Raw genomic sequence first — 25868 nt, 5'->3', positions numbered from 1 at the left:
CCTATGAGGCCTCCTCCAACCCCTACAGCCTCACCCAAGCCTCCAGTGTAATATCAAAGCCAAACATAAACTCGAGCCTCCTGGCTATAACTCAAACATAAAGCCTCCTGGCTAAACCATGGTGCCCAAACCTCTCAGAGCTGCCATCCTTCTCTCAGCTAGAGCTGTTCCTACATCACTCGCCTCCTAGCTCCAGGAGCTCCTGCCCCTCTGGCTGCTGGCAGGGAACTGCCAGCCTGGCCTCAGCCCTGGGCTTTATAAGGGCCAGGCCCTGCCTCCTACAGGCAGCTGGCTCTCCTTAGTTGCCCCAGCAACCCGCAGCTGGGCTCGTTACCCTGGCAACACTCAGCTGGGCTCGTTATGACCTGCCAGGGCTCTGTCTCTCTCCCTGGCAGTTTCTCCTCTCTAGGAGCAGAGCACCGAGGTGCTCTGCGACAACCATCTACTGAGCTTTATTAATTTATCTCAGTTTCATAATAATTCCCAGATGCCTTTATGAAGAGGAAGCTGTACAAAAATGTATTAAGAAAAAGAAGAGCGAACTTGCAATCTAGTTTCATTGCCCTAACCGGGGCAGACTTTAATTGATTATTTATTTATTCATTCATTCATTCACATTCAAAGAATGTGCATATGGTGACATGGGCTAGGGATAGACATTTAAAAAGCCTGAGCCTGAATTGATTCAGTCTTTGGAGCCTGTGTGATTGGTGCCTCCTGAATCTGGGGGGGCACCTGCAGAAGATGCCGACCCTGTCGGGGGGGGGGCACCAGCCCTACTGACAGCATCAGTGTTGGCCATTGGAGGAGCACCAGCCCCATCAGGGGGGACACGTGAATCCCTATGCATCCCCTACCAGTCGCCTATGCTTTGCAGGTTAGTCTAGCCTGGCTAGGCTAAACCAGTTTGTAACTGGACAGACATCCCAGAAATGCAGGCACATGCCTGCAGAGGCTCAGGCTAGAAGCTGGAGGGATCTAGAACAGCCCTCCCTTCCATTCCATAATGTTGAGCTGAGGGGGGCGTGGCCAGGCAGGACGCTATGATTAGGGAGGGGTTCCGCCTCCCCCTTCTGAACAGCCCAGCAGGGAATTTAATAACAGTGTTTATCACCCCTAACTCAGTGTTTATCACCCCATCAGAAAACAAAGCCTCTCTCTATTAATTCAAGTTCTTAAACAGCTTTTCTAAGGAAGGAACTGGTCTCCCACAGCACGGACTGTAGCCAACATGTTGTCTGCTAGGGGAAGCCAGGCAGATGTCTGCAGTCTCTGCCAGAGCTGCAGCCAGGGAGCAGAGGGGAGGAGCTGGCCCTGCTGTGGAGCAGTGAGCCCCACCCAGCCCAGGCAGCATGCCAGGATACTGGGGGAGTCTGATTTAACTTAAACCAGCAAGGGGTCTGGGGCAGACATTGCATAAACCAGTTTGACTCAAATCATTTAAGTCTGATACTCCATTCAACCAGGTTAATCTCAAACCAATGTAAGCCATTTTCAAACTGGTTTATGTACACTGAACATCTGTTCTGTTACAGGTTTAAACCAGTTTCTGATCACTTAAACTGGTCCTAGCGATGAGGAACAAATGGAGAAAAGAGGTTGGATAGTACATCGGCTGTCTAAATGAATTAGCTATAAACTTATTGAGATCTACTGGATGTCTAAGACAGCACTAAAACATTTCATAGGGAATTCCCTAAAGTTGTAAGTGGTTTTCTTGTATTTTTCTAGTTTTGTATAGCAATATTATGAGGGATAGTCTTGCACTTACTTCCTTCATTAAATTGGGATTTCAAATCCTATCATTGTCTTTATTACTAATAATGTATGTTTCTAAGAACAGTAGCCTCTCTTAAATTTTTCAAGTTTCCAAACTCATACCACTTTTGGCATGTGCATCCACATTGAGATTTTTTGATGATCTTCACCATGTATGCCTTTGCTACAAGAATTGTAAGGGGAAACCTCAAATCAATGAAAAAGAAAGGATTAAAACTAGGTATTTAATTCAAGTCACTGAAAACTTACTGCAACAGTGCCAGGAATTAACACATATTGTATTTACTCAAATCACCAATGAGGTTTTTTCCTTTAATCAGCATGTGGTGGGGCAGTGCTCATCTTGGATTTGAGTACTAGCCCAGGGCAGGGGCCAGCTCAGCTCTGGTTTTGGCCTTGAGCCCAGAGCTGAAGCCAGGACTGAGCCACTATCTTCCCTGGGCTGAAATGGCTCTTTTGACAGGAGAGGAGAACAGGGAAGACTAGGGAGAGGGAGAAAACTGCTGCCTGACTATAGGGCAAGGGAGAAACCCCCCATCCCCTGCCCTACTCCCAAGTAGGGGGTGAGGGTGCCAGTTGCAGGGGAGGCAGGGGATAGGAGAAGCAAACTGCAAGTGTGAGTTGGGGGTGGATGGACAAGCTGCAGTTGGGAAAGGGGGTGCAGGGCAGGCTGCAGGGGGAGAGGAAGGGGAAGAGGCAGGATGGGGAAGAGGCAGACTGCAGGGGGAAGCTGGGTTGGGGAGGCATGAAGTGGGGGGCAGGCACAGGCATTGAGGGGCAGGGGGTATGTGTTAAGGGGTACATGGTGGAGGACAGACAGCAGAGGGGGCTTGCACAGAGGGAAAAGGGGCAGGGGCCTGGCTCTTCAGTACCCACTGCTGCTTTCCCTGTCACAGCAGTAGGGGGACAAATTTAAGATGATCTTGCCCTAATTAGATTTGATACATGGAAAATTGTAACAAATGTATAATTTTACATGACTGGAATATAATTATTGGGGGGTCATCTTAAATTTGAAGTTGTCTTGGATTCAGGTAAATAAGGTAATTAGCTATAGCTTTTTCCTACATAGGAGACTGGTAAACTGTCATGTTCACATCTGTTACCACTAATATTTCTTCAGTTTGAAAAAATGTGCATTCTTATACCTGTGTAATCCATACTTAGTGTGTTGCCCTGTCCACCTTCTCATTCATTGCTAGTTCTAAATGTGGTTGAACCTATTACAGTCCTAAGAAACTTGAGTGTTAGAGTCTCTAGACTGCATAAAAGTTAGCAGAAAAACCAAAATTAGAGTAAGTTTGATAACTTTATTATTTTGAAAGACTTTAATAGAGAAACTGAAAACAAAAAATATTCTTGTCTGAGCCATTAGAAATATTCAGCAGAACAATTATAGATGGAATTTCTTATAAAATGCACAGAAATGTGTGTCTTCCTTTTACCTTTCAATTGATAGCATTCACGTAGCTAGAGGAAAGAACTCACATAAATTAAGGATTATATATACATGCTTCTACAGCCTAAAAAACAAATTCCCTACTGCTTTGTAAAAGCTATCTGAAAAGTAAAGGGTGTTATTTGACTCTTGAAAGCTAAGGCCTGATATTCAAAGAATAATTTTCATTTGGTTTGGCAACAGTTATACTAAATAGTTTTGATTTTTGTCAGTAAGCATACATATAATATATAATCTCCATAGATATGACTTAATTATACCACTTTTGTAGTTTCTGAACACATGATTTATGTTGTAGTTATACAAACCATATTGTTTTGTGGTTTTTAGTATAATTAACATGAGCAGAGAGGTGACTAGCCATGTTAGTCTGAAGTCAGGCAGCATACACAAGCGCCAAGGCTGCTCCGATGCACTCGTTGAATGAGCCTTAGTTCAAGTACCCCTGCCACCAATTTTAAGCATGCAGATGTTGATACACAAGACATGGCAATGCTTTAATTAGAGTGGCTCTCAGACCCATTCTAATTAAAGCACTGCCCCCCATCTTACCCCCAGAGCATGTGTAAAAGTGCCCACGGAGACTAACTGGCTCAGATGGACATGAGCTTTCACAGGCAACGACCTACTTTTCATCAGCATAGGTGAATCTTTGCCCCTCCCCCTTCCCTTTTGAAGACACTTTCTTTGTGAGAACATGTGAATGGAAATTACCAGACTTTTTGGTTCTGAAAATAATCTCCATTCCATCCCTTCCGTTTTGTCCATCCTTATTCAGGGTACCCTTCAAGAGACTTAGAGCAAAAAATAGAATCACATCTCTTTTTCTGAGGAATAGAAGAGCTCTTTAAGACTAAAAATACATTTGTTGCATTTAATTGCTGCTTAACATTAAGAAGATCACTTCAAAATTCCAATTTTAGGTCCATGGAATTGCTCTGCAACTCTTAACCTACTAAATACATTTTTCATATTTCCATATATGTGGTGTAAAGAAAGAAACTCAGGTTTTAGACAGGAAAGTGAATGAATGTGTCAGGACAGAGTACTATCCTTTGGTCTGTCCATAGCACCATGAGTCTTTACCAACTGTCAAGTGGGTAGTAACTCATCTCAGAAAACAGGAAATATTAGTATACCCTTGTCTTGATGATCCAAAGGAAAAAGCCACACATGCTAAGTTCTGTTCAGTGTACCCTCCAACTCTACCTTGCTGGACCTGAAAATCTGATGAAGAGAATGTCTCACGTACACAGAGAATACGCTATATAAGAGTGTTTTTTGACTCCACAACAGTCAAAGTGTAACTGTCTGAGAACAGATGCATTACTATTATCAACCATATTAATTCTCTGCAAAAAGAAATGTGCATTCTAGGGAGAACCTGACCAGGTCATATGGTTCATAACACATCATGTCAGACTATGCCTTGTTACATGCATGGTTGGCTAGTGAACAGATATTACAGTTTCCTTGTGAATTTCCCCTCCAATATTCTGTTGTTTAAATGGTGGTAGATGCACACATCTGAGGATGGGCTTTACATTAGCTATTACTGTTTAAAGAAGATCTTGAAATTATTGTGAATAGTTCTGTGAAAACACTACCCTAGCAGTACAGCAGCAGTCAAATGTTAAGCCAAAACCTTGAATACTGAATGTAGTTTTGGCCTATCCCCTACCCCCGCCATTTCAGAAAGGATATTATAGATCTAGAAAAGGTACTGAGGAAAGCCAGCAAGGATGACCCAGAGGTATGGAGAAATGTCCTCATGTGGAAAGACTAGATAGACTAGAACATTTTAGAGAAAAGAAAATTGATGAAGGGTATGATAAAGGAAGGAAGCATGCCCACCTGACAGCTGCTACCACAGTAATGATTGGAAGCTAGCTCTGAGAATATTCCTCATTGTCAAGAATGCTTTTCTACAACATGGAGGTTATCAGTTTATCATTCTTTAAAGGTTATCATGAAAGATGTGAAGAAAATAAAGAGAGAATCACTGTTTTACTGTATCTTACCATACTTAGAACTAGGGGACATACAGTGAAATTATTAGGTAGCAAGTTTAAAACAAAACTAAGTTCCTTTTCACACGGCATGTAATTAACTTCTGGAATTCGGTATTGTGGAAGCTGTTCAAAAGGGGATTGGACAAATTCGTAGAAGGGCCCATCAGTGGGTATTAAACATGGTAGTTGGGGGTGCAATCTAAAATTAGGGCTTCCTACGTTCCTGAATGCTGGAAGCTGTAGTGGGAGGGAGGCACAGGACAAATTAATTCAGATAGTATATCATATACACTTACGACTTGGCCTAATTCTTTCACTAGCACTGGTCAGCTGAGGTTGGTCTGTCAAAAATGACTGAGTCCCCTGATTTCCCACAGAAGAAATGCCTTAAAGGGATTTTTATACATGTATGAGTGGCTTAGGTGCCCAGTGTTCTTAAATGCTTTTGCAGATCCCATTAGAAAACTCTTCAAAACTTTAGGCATCTTTGAAATTCTGTCCAAATACCTCTAGAGGCTGTCTTTGGGGCAGTGCGTTTCTGCAGCATTCTCTGATAACAATCTGTACTTTAAAGTTACAGTATTACCTTGTTTGACCTGAAAAGTAAAACATTGAAACAGTGTTTTCAGTAATGGCCTGTAACTAGAGCAGGGATGTAAAATAGTATTCAGTCAAATGTAGAAAATACTGACTTATGTGCAAAGTTCAAAAGAAAACCGCACAACAGAATGCTTGATTATTTAAGATGCAGCCCTGTGATTTTGAAAAAAATGATATTACATAATCATAGGAAAGCAATTCTTATGTACAGTAACTCACTGTCACCAAAAAGAGAAATAATGCTGACAATATATGATATTCTTTGAATACCCAGATGCAAGGAAACCCTTTCCATGACTGTTCTTTTAATATCTATACCCAGAGCCGACCCTAGCAGGGTGCGGGGCCCCCTTAACACTGCGTGGGGCTGTGGTACCCCTGCAAAGGGGGAGGGGAGTCTCTGCACTTCTTCTGCGGTGTGGGGCGTTCCAGTGGGCCCCATGGGAGGGGTCACAGCTGCTCTGCCTGGCTCTGCAGAACCCCCCAAAGTGCGGGGCCCCAGTGTGCTCGCCCCTATTCTCCATACCCTAGGGATGGCTCTGTCTTACTATTTGTCTACTAAAGTTATTTATTACCACCTATGAATTTTTTGTGTGTGCTGGAAAATCAAAGGAATCCTGGGCACATGAGAGAATTCTCATTCAGCTCACAGGAGTGTGAATGCGATGAGGCCAGGAGCAATAAATATATCCTCTGGGGCAAGAGAAGGAGTGATCATAACTTGGAGTAGCTGACACAGGGTACACATGCTCCCCCATTCCTTTATCTGTGCTGTGTGAAAAGTGTTTCTTTCTGCTTCCTCCTATTTTGTTTTGCTGTAAGGAGAGAGGGATCACATACGGAATCTGAGCCAAGGCTCTGTAGTTTATCCTGCCTACTGCCAGTGTAATTGAGTACTGAGGTAGCATTGACCACTTGAATTAATTCTATTTGTTGATGGCAAAGGGAGAGAGTTTGATGCAGTTCAGTACCTGGGTAGATTGTCGGCTCCTTATTTGATTCTTACCCTTAAGTAGTATGCTGGGATCTCTGAAGCCAGGGCCTAATTATATCTTGATATCTGAAGCCAAACAAAGACTAACCCACTCTGGTTTGATATCCCAGATACCTAATCTGGCTGGCCTCCTAACTCTGTGCTCTGCCTGACCCTCTGGATCTCTGACTTGATTCCTCAAACAGATCTCCTGGCTTCTGGCTCCTTAGCTCCCCTATACTTACACTCTTCATGCTCCTTTGGATCTCAGTTACTTCTTCAGACCCTGGATGAACCCCTGACCTGGCTGTCCATGACCTGGCATGACTGGTGGGAGGCAGAGGCTGTAGGGGGCAGGCAGGAGGAGGGGCAAGGTGCAGGATGGCAAGGGGGAGGGTTCAGACTGCTTGACCCTCCCCACACTGTCTGCCCCACCACTAGTCCCCCTACTGCCTATTGCCCCCCATGGCCTTCCTCCCACCACCTGCCCCCCCGCCCCAGACCACTAGCTACGGTCTATTATAGTTTTTCACTGAAACAGTAGCAGTGACAAATTTAAGACGACCCTCCAATAATTATTCCATGCATGGAAAATTAAAACAAATTTATAATTTTTCCATGTACAGAATCTAAATTGAGTCATCTTGTTTTCAGGTAAATATGTGTTTTTGTTTTTTGTTTTATTTCTCACCTTTCCTCCAGGATTTCGGTGTCTGATTTTGACTTTTAAATTACACTTGTTACAACTTTGGTGTATTCCATTAGTCACAGTGGAATATTCATATTCCATATTATGACACTATTCTATAAGGTCCTGTGATCCACTAGGCTGCTTTGGTATAGCTCTTGAGTTTGACATTGAAGGAGGAAGGGGGCATATCTCTATATATGGTCTTACTCTGCAGCGTGGGGCATGATTCTCTTCCTTGGAGCTCTGAAGTGTATTTTAACAAACTGCTTCTGTTCTTGCAGTGGCAGGACATTGAGAGTGTCCTCATCCCCTCGCTGTACCTGTGGCAGTTAAGGGTGTTTGGGGTTTTTATGGCATTGTGCTGTGTACTTGTGTGAGGGTTGTTTGTGCAGTTTTAAGAATAGGTTAGTGTAGCTAGGTTCAGACTCCAGGGTGACTCTGATACCCCCTGGTGGCCACACAACCCTTACCCACCTCCACCTATAGGGTAACCTCCCCTTGGTACTTGCCTGCCACACTTTGATATAATTGTTTGTTTGGAAGGAAGGCTGCCTAATGGACCCTAGAGCAAGCCTCAGTTCCTTTAGATGCCAGCTAGATCTCCCAGAGCACCTGTAGCCTTAAAGCTAATCATGGTCTCTGTTCTTCCCTACAGCCATTCCCATGCCTCACAGGTATTACCAGTTAATGACTTTGGCGGGCACTTGGCCCCAACCTGATACCAGGTCACTCAGGTCTCTATACCTTTAACAGGGTCACAGCCTTCCCAGCCTCAGCCCCTTTTGTCTCACTGGTTCCCTTAGCCTAGGGCCACTGTGTGTGACCTGGCTTTTGGTTCAAGCACTTAACTGCCTAATCCAGCTTTGTCTTTGCCCTGTCCTGGGTAATATACGTGCTGAGCCTGCTTCAGCTCCTGGGCCTTACTGGCCCTTGTCTCTCTCCTTTTTGTGCATAGGACCCCCTGGCCCTTGTTCTGCCCTTCTTTGGTACTGGGCCTCCTGGCCCTTGCCCTGGCTTCAGCCTCTCGTCCTCTCTCTGGGCTTTAAACGCCCCCCTCCCAGGCCTAAAGCCTATGGCATGTCCTGAATCAAGGCCCCTAAACACTGGCATGCCCCTGGCACCTCACAGTGTGTTTAAACCATCAATGTGCCCCTCAAGTGCCCCACCATGGCCTCCACTCATTCCCCGTTCAGCCACTCCCAAACCACCTGTTGACACTAACCAAAGAGTAAGTCTTCTAGCAAACACAAACTAAACCCCCTTTGAGTCCAAACATAAACAATGGCTAGCTGCCTGCATGAGAAGGCTTCCCCTTACCCCAGGTACTGTGCCCCAGTGGGGTATCAGCAATCTGTCTGCCTTCCTTCAAGACAACCCAAGTGCCAGCTAGGAGAGCTCCTGCATTCCCCTGGTTCTGGAGCTCTTGTCTCGGCAGTCTCCAGAGCCAGACTGCCTCTCCTGGCTTAGGGCCTGTGTTTATATACCTCCCTGGCACCGCCCCCTGTTGGTCACGTCCCTCCCTTAGCTGCTGCAGGTGTTTCCTGATTCAGCTTGCTGGCTTAGCCTCAGGGTGATTTACTGCTGCTGATATCTTCTGTGCTTCTATCTTGTCTCTTATGCAAGGCTCTAGCCTAGGGGTAGGCAATTATTTGGACCTGACAGCCATGTAGGCCATTTTGGTGAGCTGTTGTGGCCTGAGTCAGCACTGCCACCACCCCACCCTGCACAACAACTCTTCAAAACTCCTTATGAGGGATGGGTTGCCTGGGCAGTGGTGTTTAGATCAGGACAGGTGGGTGAGGCTGGAATAACAGGGCAAAGGTGTGGGATGGTGACTGCATGGGGCCGGGGCCGGGGCCAAGTCAGAGCCACAGCCATGATCCACTGCCTGCTTGCCTCTGCAATGGACATGGGTTCCAGCTCATCTCCGGGGGCTTGTCTCCAGCCTCCTGCTTCTTCCCTTGTTCAACTCAAACCACCTGCTCATTCTCCTGCTCATCTCCAGCCTTGGGAGGCTGGAGACGAGCAGGAGGCTGGAGAGAGCAGGAGAAGGAGCAGGAGGCTGGAGACAGCAAGGGAAGTCTCCAGCTCATCTCCAGAGGCTTGTCTCCAGCCTCCTGCACAGTCTCCTGCTTGTCTGCATCCCTGTGCTCATTCACCTGCTTGTCTCCAGCCTTGGGAGAGTCACTCCAGCCTTAGGAGAGTCCCACACATGCCTATTCCAGTGTCTCAAAGGGGTTTGAGATGCTGCAAGAGGCATATGCACACTAGTCTGGACATGCCCATAAGGTGCATCTATATGTGCACTTTAATGTCGTGTTGAGTAATTAGCTCTGCAATAAAGCATCATGATCTACATGTGTGCAGTCTTAGGGCACAGTAAATCAATTAACTCCACTGTAGGATAGTATTGTCAGGGACAGTACTGTCCTACAGTAGGGTAATTTAGTTCATATGTAGAAACACATGTTCAGATAGTGACAGAGACTGGCTGGGGCATGAGGGTGCTTAAAGTGCGGGGCCTGCCTGCCAGCTAGCCCCACCCTGTAGCACCCTTTTGCCCCAGCCAGCCCCAACGCCACCACCCAGAGCCCAGGGCTGACCCCTTGGACCCTCTGCCAGCCGGGAGTTGCTCCGCCCCAGCTCAGACTGTTGCAGGCCCAGGTGTAAATGCTGCCCCTAGGAGCAGCTGACTCTGGTGTGAACTGTGCTGGAGTTCATTGCATCGCACTAATAGCACATGTAGATGCACCCATTATGTAATTAAAAATGGCTGTTCTGCAGAAATAAGCCTGGAAAAAAAAAACAAAGCAGGAGCACCTTTGAAGTGCCTTACTATGAAAGGCTTCCTGTAACATTTGTACTCTTCAGAGGAGTTCAGTTGGGGACTGGGGATTGCTTGGACCTGCAGCATTCCACAGTACTCTGCTTCCCATTTCCCTGTGGCTTCAAGGAGCCACCTCTGTGACTTGCAACTAATTGTACTCCTCCAAGATCACAGTAGGTTGTCTAATTGCTGTTGGGTGCAAAGGCATGCCAACCCCTAGATTTGCCTGACACCCATCCTGTGGACTCTAGTTCTCTAATGAGAATGTCCTCGGAGTTGTGCTCCAAGGGCTCCAAATCTTACAATTTGTAGCAGCTTCCTGTGTCTAGGTCACCTGAACATCTCCCTTGGCCTTGCAGATGTTGGGCAGGATACAGGCTGAAACAACCTTCCAGGGTATGTAATGTTCAGTGGGTGCATCTACATGAGTTGTTTCATGCAGAGCTGCCTAATTAGCTCTGCAGTAAAGTCTCAGCGTCTAAACAAGCAGCCCTATTAGACCCCAGGAAACTAAGTCCACTGCAGATTAGCACTTGTAAATACAAGTACTATCCTGTGGTGGCGTTCTTTAGTGTATAGCAATGTATGTGTAGATGCTGACAGGGCTTCCTGGGGCATGTGGGTGCTTCAGTGTGGGGCTCTCTGCCCACGCTAGGGCCTCTCATGCCTCAGCCAGCCCCTTTGCAGCATCTTGACCTGGGTCAGAGCAGCCCCAGGCTGGCCCTCGGGGCCCTCTGCTAGCTGGGGCTGCTCCAGTCCAGCTCAATGTGCTGCAGTTGCAGGCGCATGTGAAGATGTGGCACCTGGGAGCAATAAACTCCAGTGCAACATGCACTACAATTTATTCATTTGCATTAATTTCACATTTAGATGTGCCCAGTGGCATCCAACCCCCACTTCCATGGAGTGCCTTCTAGTGAACCTAGGTTCATAAAAGATGAACTCCACAGTCATGTGGCAGCTACTCAGCCAGTAATTGAATAGTATTTTCCTGGCATCCAGGTACCCAGTGTAAGGCTCTACAAGCCAAGGGAGATAGTAGAGGTGCAGACAGAAGTGTAGCTCCCAACTGTAACTCACAACATTTTCTGCAAAGTGTTCTGAGTTACAGCATTACCCCAGACCAAACAGAAGTTTGCTAGTGGTTCCAGTGGGGAGGGGAATCTAGCTGGGAGCCTGTAGGCAGGCTCCTACAGCTTTCTGCCATGCTCTGTTTTTAGAATGGGAGGGGGGGAAAGGCAGAGGAGGGAACTCATTCTTGGGGTTCCCCAGCCAGTGCAGAAGGGTGGAGTGTGTGAATTGGAGCCCCCCAACCTGGGGAGAGGGGGATGCTAAAAAAAACCCAGACTGAACTCCCTCCTCTCCCATTCTGAAAGTAGTGACAGGCTGGGAGCTCTGCAGACCCAAGTTACAGAAGATGCTACATTTTGAATTGTCTTCATCTGATACCTCATGTAATGAGGGTTGTTAGCAGGCAATTGGAACAGCCAGTTAGAAGGGTTGTTAGTGGGGCAATCGGGACAACCAATTAGAAGGTACCCAATTGTCCTTAAATCGCCGAATCACTGAAGGAAGGTGGTTGACAGAGGGCTAAGCAGGCCTGGGCATAATAATTAACTGGGGAAATTATACAAGACTGCAAGGGACACAAATAAGAGGGGTAATAATTTATTAGATTCCTAACAACCAACCATAACAACAATTTAATACCATCAACAACAATGAGCGACAAGAACAACACACACACACAACACACACACGAACAAGGCAGTCAATGAAGAAATTCCATGCAGAAGGCACCAAAGCAATCTTGGCTCTCACTCCCAGCACTCCACCGCTGTGGCAGCACCTCACATCCACAAGGGATATTGACCTATGCAGCCCTCACCCAAGACACACAAATAAATACAGATGGGAGACTGGCTGCCTCTGCATTTTTCTCTGTTTTCTCTGGCTGCTTCTCCAGTCAGAGCTGGTTGCTCTTCCAGCTGGTCAGTTTATTATCTAGACTATTCCAGCCTAGAGACTCCCGTACACAAGCTCACTCACTCTCCCTCACACTCTCACTTTGGCTGCTCCATGGTAGAGGTCTAATAGAGGAGACTGATGCTCGACTCTAGGAGCTACTAAACTACTCTTCTATCCGTACGTGAGAGGTAGGAGATGTGGGAGCACACAAGAGACAAGCAGCACCCAGGGAGTCACAGGAGCCTCATGCGAGACCCAGGGAGAGACAGGTTCTCTCACACTGTCCACTGTTATAGCCTTGGTGGACAGGCAGCTGTCAGTCATATGAGGCACCAATTAAACACAGGTGCACATGAAACCTCTTTGCACTCAGCATTGTGAACCGCTGCACTCGGCACTCTACCTGTCCCTAGAATGTATCAGATCACCCGAAAGGCTTCTCGCACTTTCTGAGGCTTCACTACACATGCTCTTTTGCTAGACTGGGTCAACTCCTAGGAGAGGTTAAGTTCACCCACCCTGGAACTTTCTGGCTTCTGGTAAGGGCATCTTGTGAATTGGTGACCACCATGGTCAGACATTCACCTGCTTGGCCAGTTTTGAAGCTGTCTGCAGCCATGCACTTGTTTTTGGTCACAGCTATAAACTGCTTTCTGTGACCAGATTGGGAGAAAATTGTCACTTCTGTCTATACCCTAAGTCCCTGATTATCAAAAGTCACACTCTACCTTGATCCTGGTTAGCCCATGGTCATCTTCCCATCAGTCAACAGCAGGGATCCTGGTTTCTCTGTTTAAAAATACCAAATTCTCTGGTAAAAACTCCAAAATTCTTCAAGTTAAAAACCCCAAATCCACATTTTTCTGCCATTAAAATGAAATGCCACAATATATATAGGTATCAGTTGAACACAATGTTTTATTGATATATTTACAATTTTAAAGGAATTTGGAGGCCTAACCATGTCTCAGTCTTTATAATAAAATTCTAAATATTTATATATTTTGGCCTTTGATTTTGTCTTTTTTGTTGTTTTCTTTTTTTTAAATCAGAGAAAATCAGAGCGCCCCCTGCCCCTTTCACTTACCAAGACGTGGTTCCAGCTGTGGCTGTCCCTACCACTGCTTTGTGGCCCTGAGCAGCCCTGATATGCCAGTGCCTGGCCCCTGCCCGTGCCGTTGCCCCTCACTTCTAACCTGCAGCCCCCTACCCCCAGCCCTGCCAGTGCCCCTCACTCCCTATCCACAGTTCCCCACCGTTCCCAGCCCTGCTGGTGCCCCTCAGTCCTGACCTACAGCCCCCTGTCCTCCCAACCCTGCTGGAGGGGGCCTTCAGCTGCCAGGGCTGCAGGACCTAGCAGCAGCTACAGCCAGAACAGAGTGCAGAACAGCCTCCTCCACTCCTGAAGTTGGCATGGTCAGAAGGGAGCTGAGCAGAGCCCATGGAGTGGGGGAGAATGTAGGCTGCCCACTGTGGGGCTTGGGGCTCCCCACCATGCTACCTTCCCTCTGGGGCCTCCGCAGCCCAGCGAGTGAGACCCAGTGTGGGAGGGAAGCAACAGGGAGCAAAACTCCATGCTGTCGCCACCCCCACTACTGCTAGGTGGGCAGGGAGTCCCTCACCATGGCAGTGCAGATGTTGTGGGGTCCCGGCAGCAGCACCAAGCCTACCTGCCCCACTCTGCCCTCCTGAGCCAGGTCCTGCCCACTGGGCCATGGAGGCTCCTGGGGGAAGGGCAGCAGGGTGGGGAGTCCTGGGCCCTGAAGCAGGCAGTCCACATCCTTCTCTGCCCCATGCACAAATCTGGGGGTGGGGGGCACATGCCCTCCCATGTCCCTCCATGTGTCTCCTCTGGCACAGAACCCCTCCTCAGGAGTACGCACAGCAGCAGGGAGGCAGCCTGTCCACCACCTCTGGAAAAGCCACCCTTGGCTTCTTCCTGCTCCCCCAGCCAGTCCCGCAGCTGCACAGTCCCACCCTGGTCATGGACACCCCCAGCTCCAGCCATCAACCCTGCTCCACTTCCTCCCTCACCATGGCCACCTCAGTCTGCCCCTCCCACCCCATGCAACGCCTATGCCCATGCCGCCTATGCTCCCTTCCCCCCATAGACTTACCTTCAGGCAGCTGGGGAAGCTGCTCTCCTCCATTGCATGGCTGTATTGCTGGCCATGTGCATGTATATACATGCACACATGCATGTGGCACCCCTTGAGTCCTGTTCCCCCCAGCCCCAAGAACCCCCTTGTGGGCTGGAACTCTGCCAGCCTGCAAAGGGAAACCGCTGTTTCCTACATTTTTCTCGTCTAAAGGGAAACATCTGTGTTTTTCTGTGGCAAATGGAAAACCAAGATCCCTGGTCTTCAGGAGTATCAGCCCGAAGTTTCCAAACATTCTGGTGCCATAGACCTTGACTGACCAGCTGGTGATGATATGTGTGAACTGTCCCTGGTGGCCTATGATACCCTGGGCATGTCTGCACATGCACTTTAATGTGCATTAGCCTATTTTAATGCACATTAAAGCATCACAGAAAATCTGTGTGATTTCACTAATGTACATTAAAATAGGCTAATGTGATTTTTCTAGTACTTCACAATGTAAGTACTAGATTTAATGCACGTTACCAAAAACCCATTAATGAATGTGTAGACATGACCCCTATACCATGATGGAGAAGAAATCCTTATGGTTGATGTACTGTGGTGGGCAGCACACAAGATAGGAATGGGAGTGTCACTGATGACCCCTATGCTGTTTGGAAAGCCTATGTGGGCAAATCCAGCAGTGACTTCCTAAGGGTTGGTGAGGCAGATGAGCTGTGGCGCCCTCTGGATGGTGTGGCTTATCTTTTGCATATCCAGTCCCACTGTGGACATGACCATGTACTGGAGTCTGATCATCTTCCAGATGCTGATGGCTACTGTCGCACTTAAAAAACAGATTTTTAAACCTAGTGCTTTAAGAATTGACACGACACTCGGTTGATTAAAGCAAATCTTTTTGCTATTAATAACTAGCAAAAAGCTATAAAACTAAATGACAGAAAAAGGACTTTTTCCCAATATAAAATGAGCTAGTAGTCCTTGTATTATCTTAGTCGCAAGAGATTTTTACCCAAGCAGGCAGGAAGTAGTTTGTCAGCTTTCACACAGAGTAGGTCTTTCATTTGCACGCTGGGTGGTGCAGGATGGCTTCTTGATTTTCTCTGGATTGCACACCTTGCTGGCGATTCTGTCTTGCTTTTTATACTGTTTTAATTGTATAGCTTCAAAGCATTTTTCCTTGATGTTTGGTCAATTAAAGTCTGAACAAAACAGGGAGAAAAAAGGTAACCATCACATTACAGTTGTTAAATTGCCTGGCTACTGTTTTTTTTTGGATTTGTCCAGGTGTAAAGACTTGTGTTTCTTGTAGTTAAACGTGATGGGCCTTGAGTGGTCAAACAAGATGCTTAGAGGCATTGGTTACTGGACCTGTCTTTGGGTATTTGCTTATCAGTGGGGCAAATTTGCAATAGCTTGTAGATGGTCTATTTACAAAACTTCAGACATACATTGAATGATTGAGACATTTGTAACACCTTAGACATTGGATGCCTGTTTTGAGAAATCTGAGGATGTGTGTTTAGCAAGGTGCATTTGTCACATAGGGCATTTTTTACAGGTTTTGCTTGAAATGTATATTAAGTCTTTTGTCTCCATTAGTTGCTAGTTCAGTTGAAATGTATACGTGGTTTCCTTGAGTACTTTAGTTACACTGGCTCAGCCTTTTTCTCTGGCTCTTTTAGTTGGATATGCACATATGATGAGTGCTTCAGGTCTCTGCCAACAATTTTCATTTTAAAGGAACCATCACTCTTATTACTTTATAGCATGGGTCTGATTAAGTCTTTTGTCTCCATTAGTTGCTAGTTCAGTTGAAATGTATACGTGGTTTCCTTGAGTACTTTAGTTACACTGGCTCAGCCTTTTTCTCTGGCTCTTTTAGTTGGATATGCACATATGATGAGTGCTTCAGGTCTCTGCCAACAATTTTCATTTTAAAGGAACCATCACTCTTATTACTTTATAGCATGGGTCTGATATTGGGTGCCTGCACCACCTCTGGAAGGAGTCTATTCCAGGTCTTGGGGGCTTGGCCAGTAAAGAAATTTTTCCTTATGTCCAGCCTAAAAAGATCTTGGAGGAGTTTATGACCGTTGGTCCTTGTTTTTCCTTGGGGCACTCTGGTGAACAGGCATTCCCCCAGATCCTGATGTACAGGCCTATTCTCTTGCCTTCTGATCATGCATGTGGCTCTGCTCTGGACTCTCTCAAGTGGCTCTCCTTTGGACTCTCTCAAGTGACTTGACATCCTTCTTGAATTGCAGAGCCCAGAACTGGATGCAGTACTCCAGCTGTGGCCTCACCAAGGCCGAGAACAGTGGGAGGATGACATCCTGAGATTTACTTGAGAAGCATCTATGAATGCAAGCCAGAGTATTGTTTGCTTCACCAGCTGCAACATCACATTGGTGGCTTATGTTCATCTTGTGGTCAGTCATGACCCCCAAGTCTCTTTCAGCTGTGGTGCTAGCAAGTGTAGCTCTGCTGAGCCTGTAAGCATGCTGCAGGTTTTTTCTCCCTAGGTGGAGTACCTTACATTTATCTATATTGAAAGTCATCAGGTTTGTATCCGCCCACTTACTAAATTTATCCAGGTCAGCCTGGATCACTAGCTTGTCCTCCGGTGTGGACGCTATGCCTCAAAGTTTAGTGTCATCGGTGAACTTAGCCAGTGTGCTCCTGATACCAATGTCCACATCATTGATAAAGATGTTAAAAAGAACCGGTCCAAGGACAGAGCCTTGGGGGATGCCACTGGTCACAGAGGGCCATGATGATTCACTACCTTCGACCACTACTCTCTGGGTCCAACCTCAGAGCCAATTACCCAGCTATCAGATTGTGGTGAATCCAAGGCCACAGTTGGCCAATTTTTTCCATGAGGAGGTCATGGGACACCAGATCAAAAGCTTTTTTAAAGTCCAGATATATGACATCAATCTCTTGAGATTGGTCAGGCAAAACCTACCCACGACAAACCCGTGCTGGCTGTCCCTCAGGATGTTGCCTTCAGCCAGCTTATCCAGAAGGGTCTCCTTGATAATTTTCTCTAAAATCTTACCAGGAATTGAGGTCAAGCTGATTGGCCTGTAATTCCTGGGATCTACTTTCTGCCCTTTCTTGAAGATGAGTACCACATTGGCCTTCTTCCAGTCTTCGGGTACTTCACCTGAGCGCCACTAATTTTCAAATATTTTTGCCAATGGCTGGGCTATGACACCTGCCAACTCCTTGAGCACTCTAGGGTGTAATCTGTCTGTAATCCAAGTCCCAGCCACACCTCTTTCAAGATTCAACAAAACAAGTCCTTTATTTGTAATCTTCTCGCAACACAAAAGTTTGGACTTTTGCAGCCATTTTAAAGTGCCCCTGATAGAAAAAGGATTGTATAGTTGCACAATGCTGAAAAACTCCAAATTTAAAGCACTTCAAATTACAGCAGAGTTTGTAAATGCTTTAAATGAATGCTTGCCCGTATCCTTGATCTGATTGATGTAAATAAAACATTCAATATAGAGAAATGCAAAAGATTTTAAATTATTAAATAAATCTGTGAAAAACAGAACACTGGGCATGAGAATGTGTGTCATTTTTTCTGAATGGCCTATACTTAAGCAAAATGCCCAATGCAGTCTTTCTGCAGAAGGGCCATATACCATACCAATTTTACGAAAAAAATGCACAAAATTGTAAATAATTTGTTTCACATTCAAATAAATTGTTTGGGCTTTATTATGTATAGCTTAATTTTATGAGAGCAGGTTTAGAGATAAATTTATAGCATTCTGGTTTTATAGACAAATGGTTGTATAATGTTAGAGAAAACAAGTAGCCTGTATGTTGGGCACATTGTATATGCTATATATAATAAATTATCAAGTATTATGTTTAAAAGAGTACTCTGGTACCAAGTATTAAAAATATTTAAGGAGAAACTTAAGAAGAAATTTTAAGATGGAATGCTTCTTTCCTTTTCTTATGGTGACCAAAATCTTCAAGTGGTTGAAAATCTCTTAAATCTTAACTACTTTCCTGGGAATTAGAAGCTCATTTATAAGCATTTCTCATAGAATGTTTCTACTGCTAATAAGGTAAAATGAAAAATTTAAACATTCCTTCATCAATTTACATCTAAAATTCTTATTTTACATTAACTGGAAACATTTCAGCTGCACTTATTTATGGAAATCAAAAACAGCATAATGAATTTACCAGTACTTTCTACAGTATACATTTTCTGTATAGCATTGTATCTTTAAGTAAGCACAGCTATAGGTAGGAAGCATACATAGGTAAAAAGAAATGTTACAAATATTTTTTTATATAGATTGTTTCAGTTCTTTTATAGTATTAGCACTGAACTTTCTGTTTTTTATTCTACAGAAAAATCTTTACGTAAGAACAAACTTGTAACTATATTAAGATCTTAAGCACTTCCTCCCTAAAATTCTAAGTAGAAGGTAGTTTAACACTACAAGATTTTCGGCAATTTGTTTCTCCAGCACTACAGTTTTTAAGCAATCTATCATGTATTTCTTGAATATGACACAAATAGTAGACAATCTAATTTATTTGGTTTTTAAATCCATGAAGTCAGACTAGATATGGCAAGTTAAGTATATTGGCCATTATCTGTTCTTGCAGTTTTCAGCAGATCTGCTTAGGTGTAACTGAGAGTACAAATAGGTCTACAGTATTTAAACAGAAATACTATCAAGAGAATTTTAAGAGACCCTAATCTAATCACTGTTTTTTGCGTGTGTGTATGCATGTGTAACAGGATAAACTAAACAAGTCAAACAGCTTTTAGGTGACATACTTCATCAAATCAAACAGCTTTTAGGTGACATACTTCATCAAAAACCACTTTTGGTACATAATTTGCGTTAATTGTGGCTACAGTGCCAAGACACATTTTTAACTAGGAATTAACTTGATTGGAGCATGTGATAGAGAATAAATAATGTCATTACAGATGTAAAAATAAATTTTGCATCAAAAAGTATGGTGTTTATTTGATCTTCTGTGGTTTCAGCACAACACTGGAATAGGATCTTATGCAGGAAAATGCATAAGGTGAAATCTCTCTTGCATTGATGTAATTGTTTTCAAGATGAAGATGTTCCAAACATGAATCTCCATCCTCTTCTTCCTCATTACTGTCATCAACAATATCATCACCAATGTTAGATCTACAGATGCGTTCTGAAGGGACTGTCCTGGGCAATCAGATGAAAAATACTGGCTTAATTATTAAAGATTACTAGCAAGTTATTTGTTAATCAGTTCATTTTAGAGTTGCTGATTACCGTGTTGTTTAAAGCATTTGGATTTGATCAGCAATATAACTTTTATTAGATTTACAATAGCAACAATGATAATTATAATAATGTTACATTAATATTACCACTACTTATTATTCTTGTACAATATAACAATGGTAATAAAGACATTTTTTTTATTAAGCTCATTTAAAAATGAGTTTACACCTCAATTACTTTTTCTAACACAGTTCATTGTTTCTCTTTGCATTGTTAATTTAATGTATTTACTTTTGAAATCAGTTTTTGAATGAACTGCATTCTTAACAACATGGATAACACACATGGTCCATCACTCAGCTACTTTGCAGATCTCAGGGCAAAACAAAGTAGCTGGAAAAATGTGCTACGTGGACATTTACAAATTCCCCACATAAAGATGGCAAAAAATTGATATAACTACTTCTAGCTGACCAGTTTAGTCTTCGCTTTGTGCTAGGATCAAAAAAGGGGAAAGGTGACTTAGAATCAACTTTTCCGGCACTCTCGTTTGCTGTGCCAACCTGAGTGTAGCCTTACCTGGCATCTGACCTCAGGTTCTTGGAGAACTGAGTTCTTGGAGAACACTGGGAGTCAGCAAGGTTGTGTTGTAGCTTTTTTAAAAACAATGTAAGGAGACTTAGGCCATGCTTTTCTTTCTTAAATGAGTTAGACTCTTGTATAAAATATTGTTATAGAGAATTCAAAACTCATTCCCATGCTCAGTATTTAAAATCTGTTGCTCATGAAAGAGAGCTTATATTTTAAAACATAGTAAATGCTTTATTAAATCCCTTTTAATATTATCTTATTTTAATATTTAAAAAGTCAAGTTTGAAAATACCGTATTTTGTTGTTGTTCAGCCTCAGAAAGCTTAATGCTTTCATTTCTGCAATTCCAAATGGTATAGACTTTAATTCATTGTGATCCAAAAATAACTCTCTCAAAGAGTGATATGCTCCAAAGAAGGACACTGGATCTATTCCATCGTCATTAAGTTTGTTAAAGGAAAGGTAGAGGTATTCCAGCCCTGGCTTCATATGACCAAACACATATCCTGGAATTCTCTCTATCTGGTTTCCAATGAGTACGAGGTGCAATAAAGATATTGGCAGATAGGAGGGAACATGATATAACTTATTGTAAGAAAGGTCAATAGACTCCAAGTTCCTGCATTAAAGGAGATAAAAAGAGATGTAAAAATGATATAGTATGCTGCAAAGTTAATGTTGCATTCAGTGCAGAATAACTCTTTTGGTGGCAAAAACTAGGTGATTAATTATTTGGAAGTGATTTTTTCTCTGGGTGCTTTGTTTATGTTAAATGGGAATTAATTTTAGGGAATATGGTTAGAAATTGTTACTCTAAAAATAACAATCCAAATGGTAAATAAAAATCATAATTAGGCAAGATCTACACTTATGTATTGGTGTTGTGGGGAAATATGCCATAAAATAAGTAGAAAACTAGAAAACTCAAAGATCTAATTCCTACTCAATAGGCGTGTCTACACGAGATGCATTAATACAAATTAGCCTAATTCAATGTGCATTACAAGTGTGTGTCTATGCATGCACACCTTTCATGCACGTTTAAAATGGCACAGTTAGGCTAGTCATGGTGCTTAAATTTGATACCTGCAAATGCATTGATGCACATGTAGACATAACCCATGACTAACTTTAGTGCCAGGTCCCCACAGCCACTAGGGGGCACGTGGCAGGCCCCTTAGTGCCAAGTCCCTGCATGTGTAGACACCTGCCAAAAATTGTTTAATGTGCATTAGTTTAATGCGCATTAAATGTAGACATGCCCAATAAGCAGCTTAGATCTACAACAGTGAGTTACATGAGAAAATGTCAACATTTTTAGTATACAATTAACTGCCATTTACTCCTTTTCCATATACTATTTTGCATTTGGTGCTGTTGTTCTTGAGCAAGGTAACACTTAAATAGGGACTGGAGGATCAGACCTATACTTGGGACTAGTCTCATGTGCTAAATTTTAAATCATTCCCCATTGGCACTGATTTGAACTTTGCCTGACTTTAGCTGAAATGTCATTAGATTTGCTGTAGGATCCATCCTATATGCATAGAGAGGTACTGATATATTTTTAAAAACAAGTAATAACATCCAGTTATCTGCCAGGTAGTTTCATGTCTCCTTCAGTTTCTTCATATTGAGAAGACATGAGGCCTGCATATGTTTACTGTTTTTCTTTGAAGGCAAGAGAGGATTGTACGTAGACAGCTAATAAAGAATTCATCTTCAGGTGAAATATATTTGCTAAGGATGAGGGGAACATGTGACAATACTGAAATTGTTTGTGATGTGAGATTGTTTTCTAGACAAATGCTCCAAAATCCTGTGGAATTTCCACTGGATCTTGCGTGGCCCTTCCAGTTAAGAAGCCATAGCTGTTCCCTCTCTAACTTGACAAACAACTTCCCACAGCAGGAAGATATGCTTTATTACCATTCATCCCATGTTTTGAAACTCATAGAAAATGGAAAATGTCTTTTCCTTCAAATAGGAAAATAATGAGTACGCCTTACTGTTTTGTTTTAATCATGTAATTATAATTATATTTTTATAATGCTCTTACCTAGGATACTGGTATAGGTGTTGACCATAACAAGCTACATGTATTTAACTAATTGGAAACTGGGCCAGTAAAATATACATGTAGGGGCTGTATATATTTTAAAGTTAATATTCATACAGCATAATCTAATTAATCAGAATGCAACTGATTAGTGTTCATTTTAGATTGTGAATAAAAAATTTTTTTAGTTTTAAGATTAAAATTAATTGCAATGAATGCAGTTGACCCATAATATCAAAATTACTTAAAAAATGATTTTGTATACTGCTAAATTTTTAATTAAGGCTATCTGCCTAATGTAATAGCTTCTATGATATAACTGATTTCTTGAAACAAGAGCAACGCAGTTGCTTTAAGTTACCTAAAATGAATCAGAACTTCAGATATCATTCTTCATAGGAAGTTTTGGCCAAATGGAAGAGGAGGGTGGGCATCAGTCCACAACTGTGAGCTGGATAAGGTTCTTGCTCAAAGGGAGACTAGATTGGTCAGGAATTGGTTTTAAGATGCATTCTGTTTAACATTTTTATTAGTGACTTTGATACTGGAATTACATGTGACTTCATGAAATTTGCAGCTAACACTACACTGGGGGTATTGCCTACATAGAAGAAAACCAGATTATTATACAAAAAACTTGAAGTTTTGGAATATAAAATTAGAAATGGCTTGAAGTTTAGCAGAATAAAGTGAGAAGTCGTGCTTAGAAATTAACAGGGATTTTGGCTATAAAATGAGAGCGCATAAATTGGAAACAACTTAGGTCAAAAGACGTGGTCATCATGGGTGACCTGAACCTTCCAGACATCTGCTGGGAAGAGCAGTCAGCCAGGTCTGACCGCTCACGTAGGTTCCTAGCTGAGATACAGGACCTCCATCTAACCCAGGAGGTGCACAGCCCCACCAGGTGAGACACCTAGTTGGATCTGGTGCTGGCCAAAGGCAACAACCTCGTGAGGGGGCTGCGGGTGCTCAACCACCTGGGCGACAGCGATCATCGCCTGCTGGAATTAATCCAGCGCAAGGTGGCAAAAGCCTGCAGCAAGGCAGCAGCCCTGGACTTCAGGAGGGTGGATTTCAATGAGGTAAGAAGAATAGTTGGGGGAGTACTGAGGTCCCAGAGGGGAGGGGAGTCGGGTGTCCAAGAAGAGTGGTTGTTCCTTAAGGAGACTGTCACGGCGGGGTCCGTCAGGACGGCCATGATCTCCTTATGGCCCCCTCACCGTGCCAAGTTGGCCTAAGGGCACCCTCAAATTCTCGCCCGCCACGTCTTTGATGTTTATGTATAGTTGGGAGGCTGCCTACGACTCCCTGGGCACGGTTAGCTGGGATCTCGGTCCCCGTACGTTCCTGGACCCCCTGGGGGTCTCCCGGTATGATGGGTGCTCCCCAGACACCCTAGCCTTATGGGCTACGCGTGGCTCCTACCAACCCCTAATACCACGCCCCAAGCCTCGCTGATGGGATAGACGCTGGTATGTCTCTTTACCTATATACTGCCCGTCTCTCGAGCCTCCTCTACGTGCTCTCGCCCACTCTCTGGGCCTCCTCTGCTGTGCTGCCCTCTCTTGGGCTCTCCGAGCCCACTCTGGGCTTCCCTGGGATGTCACCCCTCTCTGGGGGTCTTCTCTGTAATGTTGCCCCCCGTCTGGGGCCTTTGCAATAGTGCCCCCTCCTGGGGCTCTCCCTGCAATGTTGCCCGCACTGGGGCTTCTAAAATACAGCCCCCTGTTTGGAGCTCTCTGCGCCCACTCTGGGGACTTCCCGGCAACGCCCCCTGACTCTCGGGCCCACCGCGCTGCTCCCTCCTTCTCTCAGGGCTCACCGCACCACTACCCCCTCTCACCGGGGCAACCGCAGCACTCTACCCTGCTCCGGGGTTCGTCACAGCACTAGCCCTTCTTCAGAGGCTCACCGTGCCCGCACTGGGCCTCCTAATAATATTGCCCCCTCTACATACCCCGCACACAACCCGGGGTCTATGTTCCCCGCCCGCAACCCACTGGTTGCACTCCTCACTGCCAGCTGCGCCTTCACTGGCGCTGCGCCTTCACTGGCGCCGGGGTTCCCATGTCACTGGGGTCCCCCCAGCGAATACTGCGCCTTCACTGGCGCTAGGGTCCCGCCCTCTGTAGGTCCCTATGAGAACACTGTGCCCTCCTCAGGCGCTGGGGCCCCCACACTCCCGTGGGGCCTTTTATGAGGTTCAGCCGCTCCTCTCTGAGCTTAACTGACCCCACGACTCTGCCCTGCAACTCTCAGGGCCTAGTGCGCCCTCACTGGTGCCGGGGTCCTCACTTTACCGTGAGCCCCCTATGAGGCCTCCTCCAACCCCTACAACCTCGCTCAAACCACCGGTGGCCCCTGGGGATCCCCTTTAGAATACTGTGCCCCCCCACACTCCCGTGGGGCCCCTTTATGAGGCCTCCTCCAACCCCTATAGCCTCACCCAAACCACCTGTGTAATATCAAAGCCTGAACACAAACTCAAGCCTCCTGGCTATAACTCAAACATAACGCTCTCTGGCTGTAACAACTTAACTCCAAGCCACCTGGCTAAACCATAGTGCTCAATCCTCTCAGAGCTGCCCTCCTTCCCTCAGCTAGAGCAGTTCTTACATTGCTCGCCTCCTAGCTCCAGGAGCTCCTGCTCCTGCTCCTGCCCCTCTGGCTGCTGGCAGGGAACTGCCAGCCTGGCCTCAGCCCTGGGCTTTATCAGGGCCAGGCCCTGCCTCCTACCGGCAGCTGGCTCTCCTTAGTTGCCCTGGCAACCCGCAGCTGTGCTCATTATGTTCTGCCAGGGCTCTCTCTCCCTGGCAGTTTCTACTCCCTAGGAGCAGAGCACTGAGGTGCCCTGCGACAGAGACGATCCTCCATGCCCAAAGGGAGGTAATCCCAACAAGGATCAAAGGGGGCAAGAGGGCGCAAAAGCCCCTATGGCTCACCAAAAGCATACAGGAATGTCTCCTAGCTAAAAGGGTGTACACCCAATGGAAGGTAGGGGCCATCACCAGGGAGGAGTGTTGCTCAGGGCTGCAGGGGGGTGGTCAGGAAGGCCAAGGCGGAGATGGAACTGGGACTAGCTACCCGGATCAAGGACAACAAGAAGTCCTTTTTTAAATACATAGCGGGCAAAAAGAAGGTACCGGGTAACGTGGGGCCTTTGCAAGACACACTAGGAAATCTGGTTGTCGCACCAGACGACAAGGCTAACCTATATAACGATTTCTTTGCCTCCATTTTCCTGAGCAGGGACCTGATCAGCCCATCTGTCGGGACCCCCTCAGGCGCCAGGGGAGGCGCACCCAGGCCTAGGCTCAGTGAGGATCTAGTCAGGGAACTTCTGGAGGGACTGGATGTATTTAAATTAGCTGGTCCTGACGATCTTCACCCCAGAGTGGTGAGGGAACTAGCAGAGGTCATTGCAGGACCCCTGGCACGACTTTATGAGCACTCATGGTGCTCTGGTGTGGTGCCAGAGGACTGGAAAAGGGCCAATGTGATTCCCATTTTCAAAAAAGGGAGGAAGGAGGACCCAGG

General features: G+C 45.1%; 2 protein-coding genes across 11 annotated transcripts in view; one reads left to right on the top strand and one right to left on the bottom strand.

Moving 5' to 3' along the window:
* The window catches only part of CENPP (centromere protein P), a 320121-nt gene that overhangs the window by 197535 nt on the left and 96718 nt on the right, over positions 1 to 25868 (top strand). The gene's annotated exons all lie outside the window — the stretch shown is intronic.
* Positions 17703 to 25868, bottom strand: part of ECM2 (extracellular matrix protein 2) — a 34397-nt gene continuing 26231 nt past the window's right edge. The window contains exons 9-10 of one of the 2 annotated variants that reach the window (XM_006025882.3): positions 20562 to 20888; positions 17703 to 19636 (exon numbers count right to left, since the gene is read on the bottom strand). In XM_006025882.3, the coding sequence (XP_006025944.1) occupies positions 19429 to 19636; positions 20562 to 20888 (535 nt within the window). In that variant the 3' untranslated portion in view covers positions 17703 to 19428. The remainder of the gene's footprint in view (positions 19637 to 20561; positions 20889 to 25868) is intronic. The other variant, XM_025206718.1, reaches the window with a different exon arrangement.

Source organism: Alligator sinensis, unplaced genomic scaffold (assembly GCF_000455745.1).
Source record: "Alligator sinensis unplaced genomic scaffold, ASM45574v1 scaffold78_1, whole genome shotgun sequence".
Taxonomy (NCBI): domain Eukaryota; kingdom Metazoa; phylum Chordata; order Crocodylia; family Alligatoridae; genus Alligator; species Alligator sinensis.
This window is presented reverse-complemented; position numbering and strand designations above follow the sequence as displayed.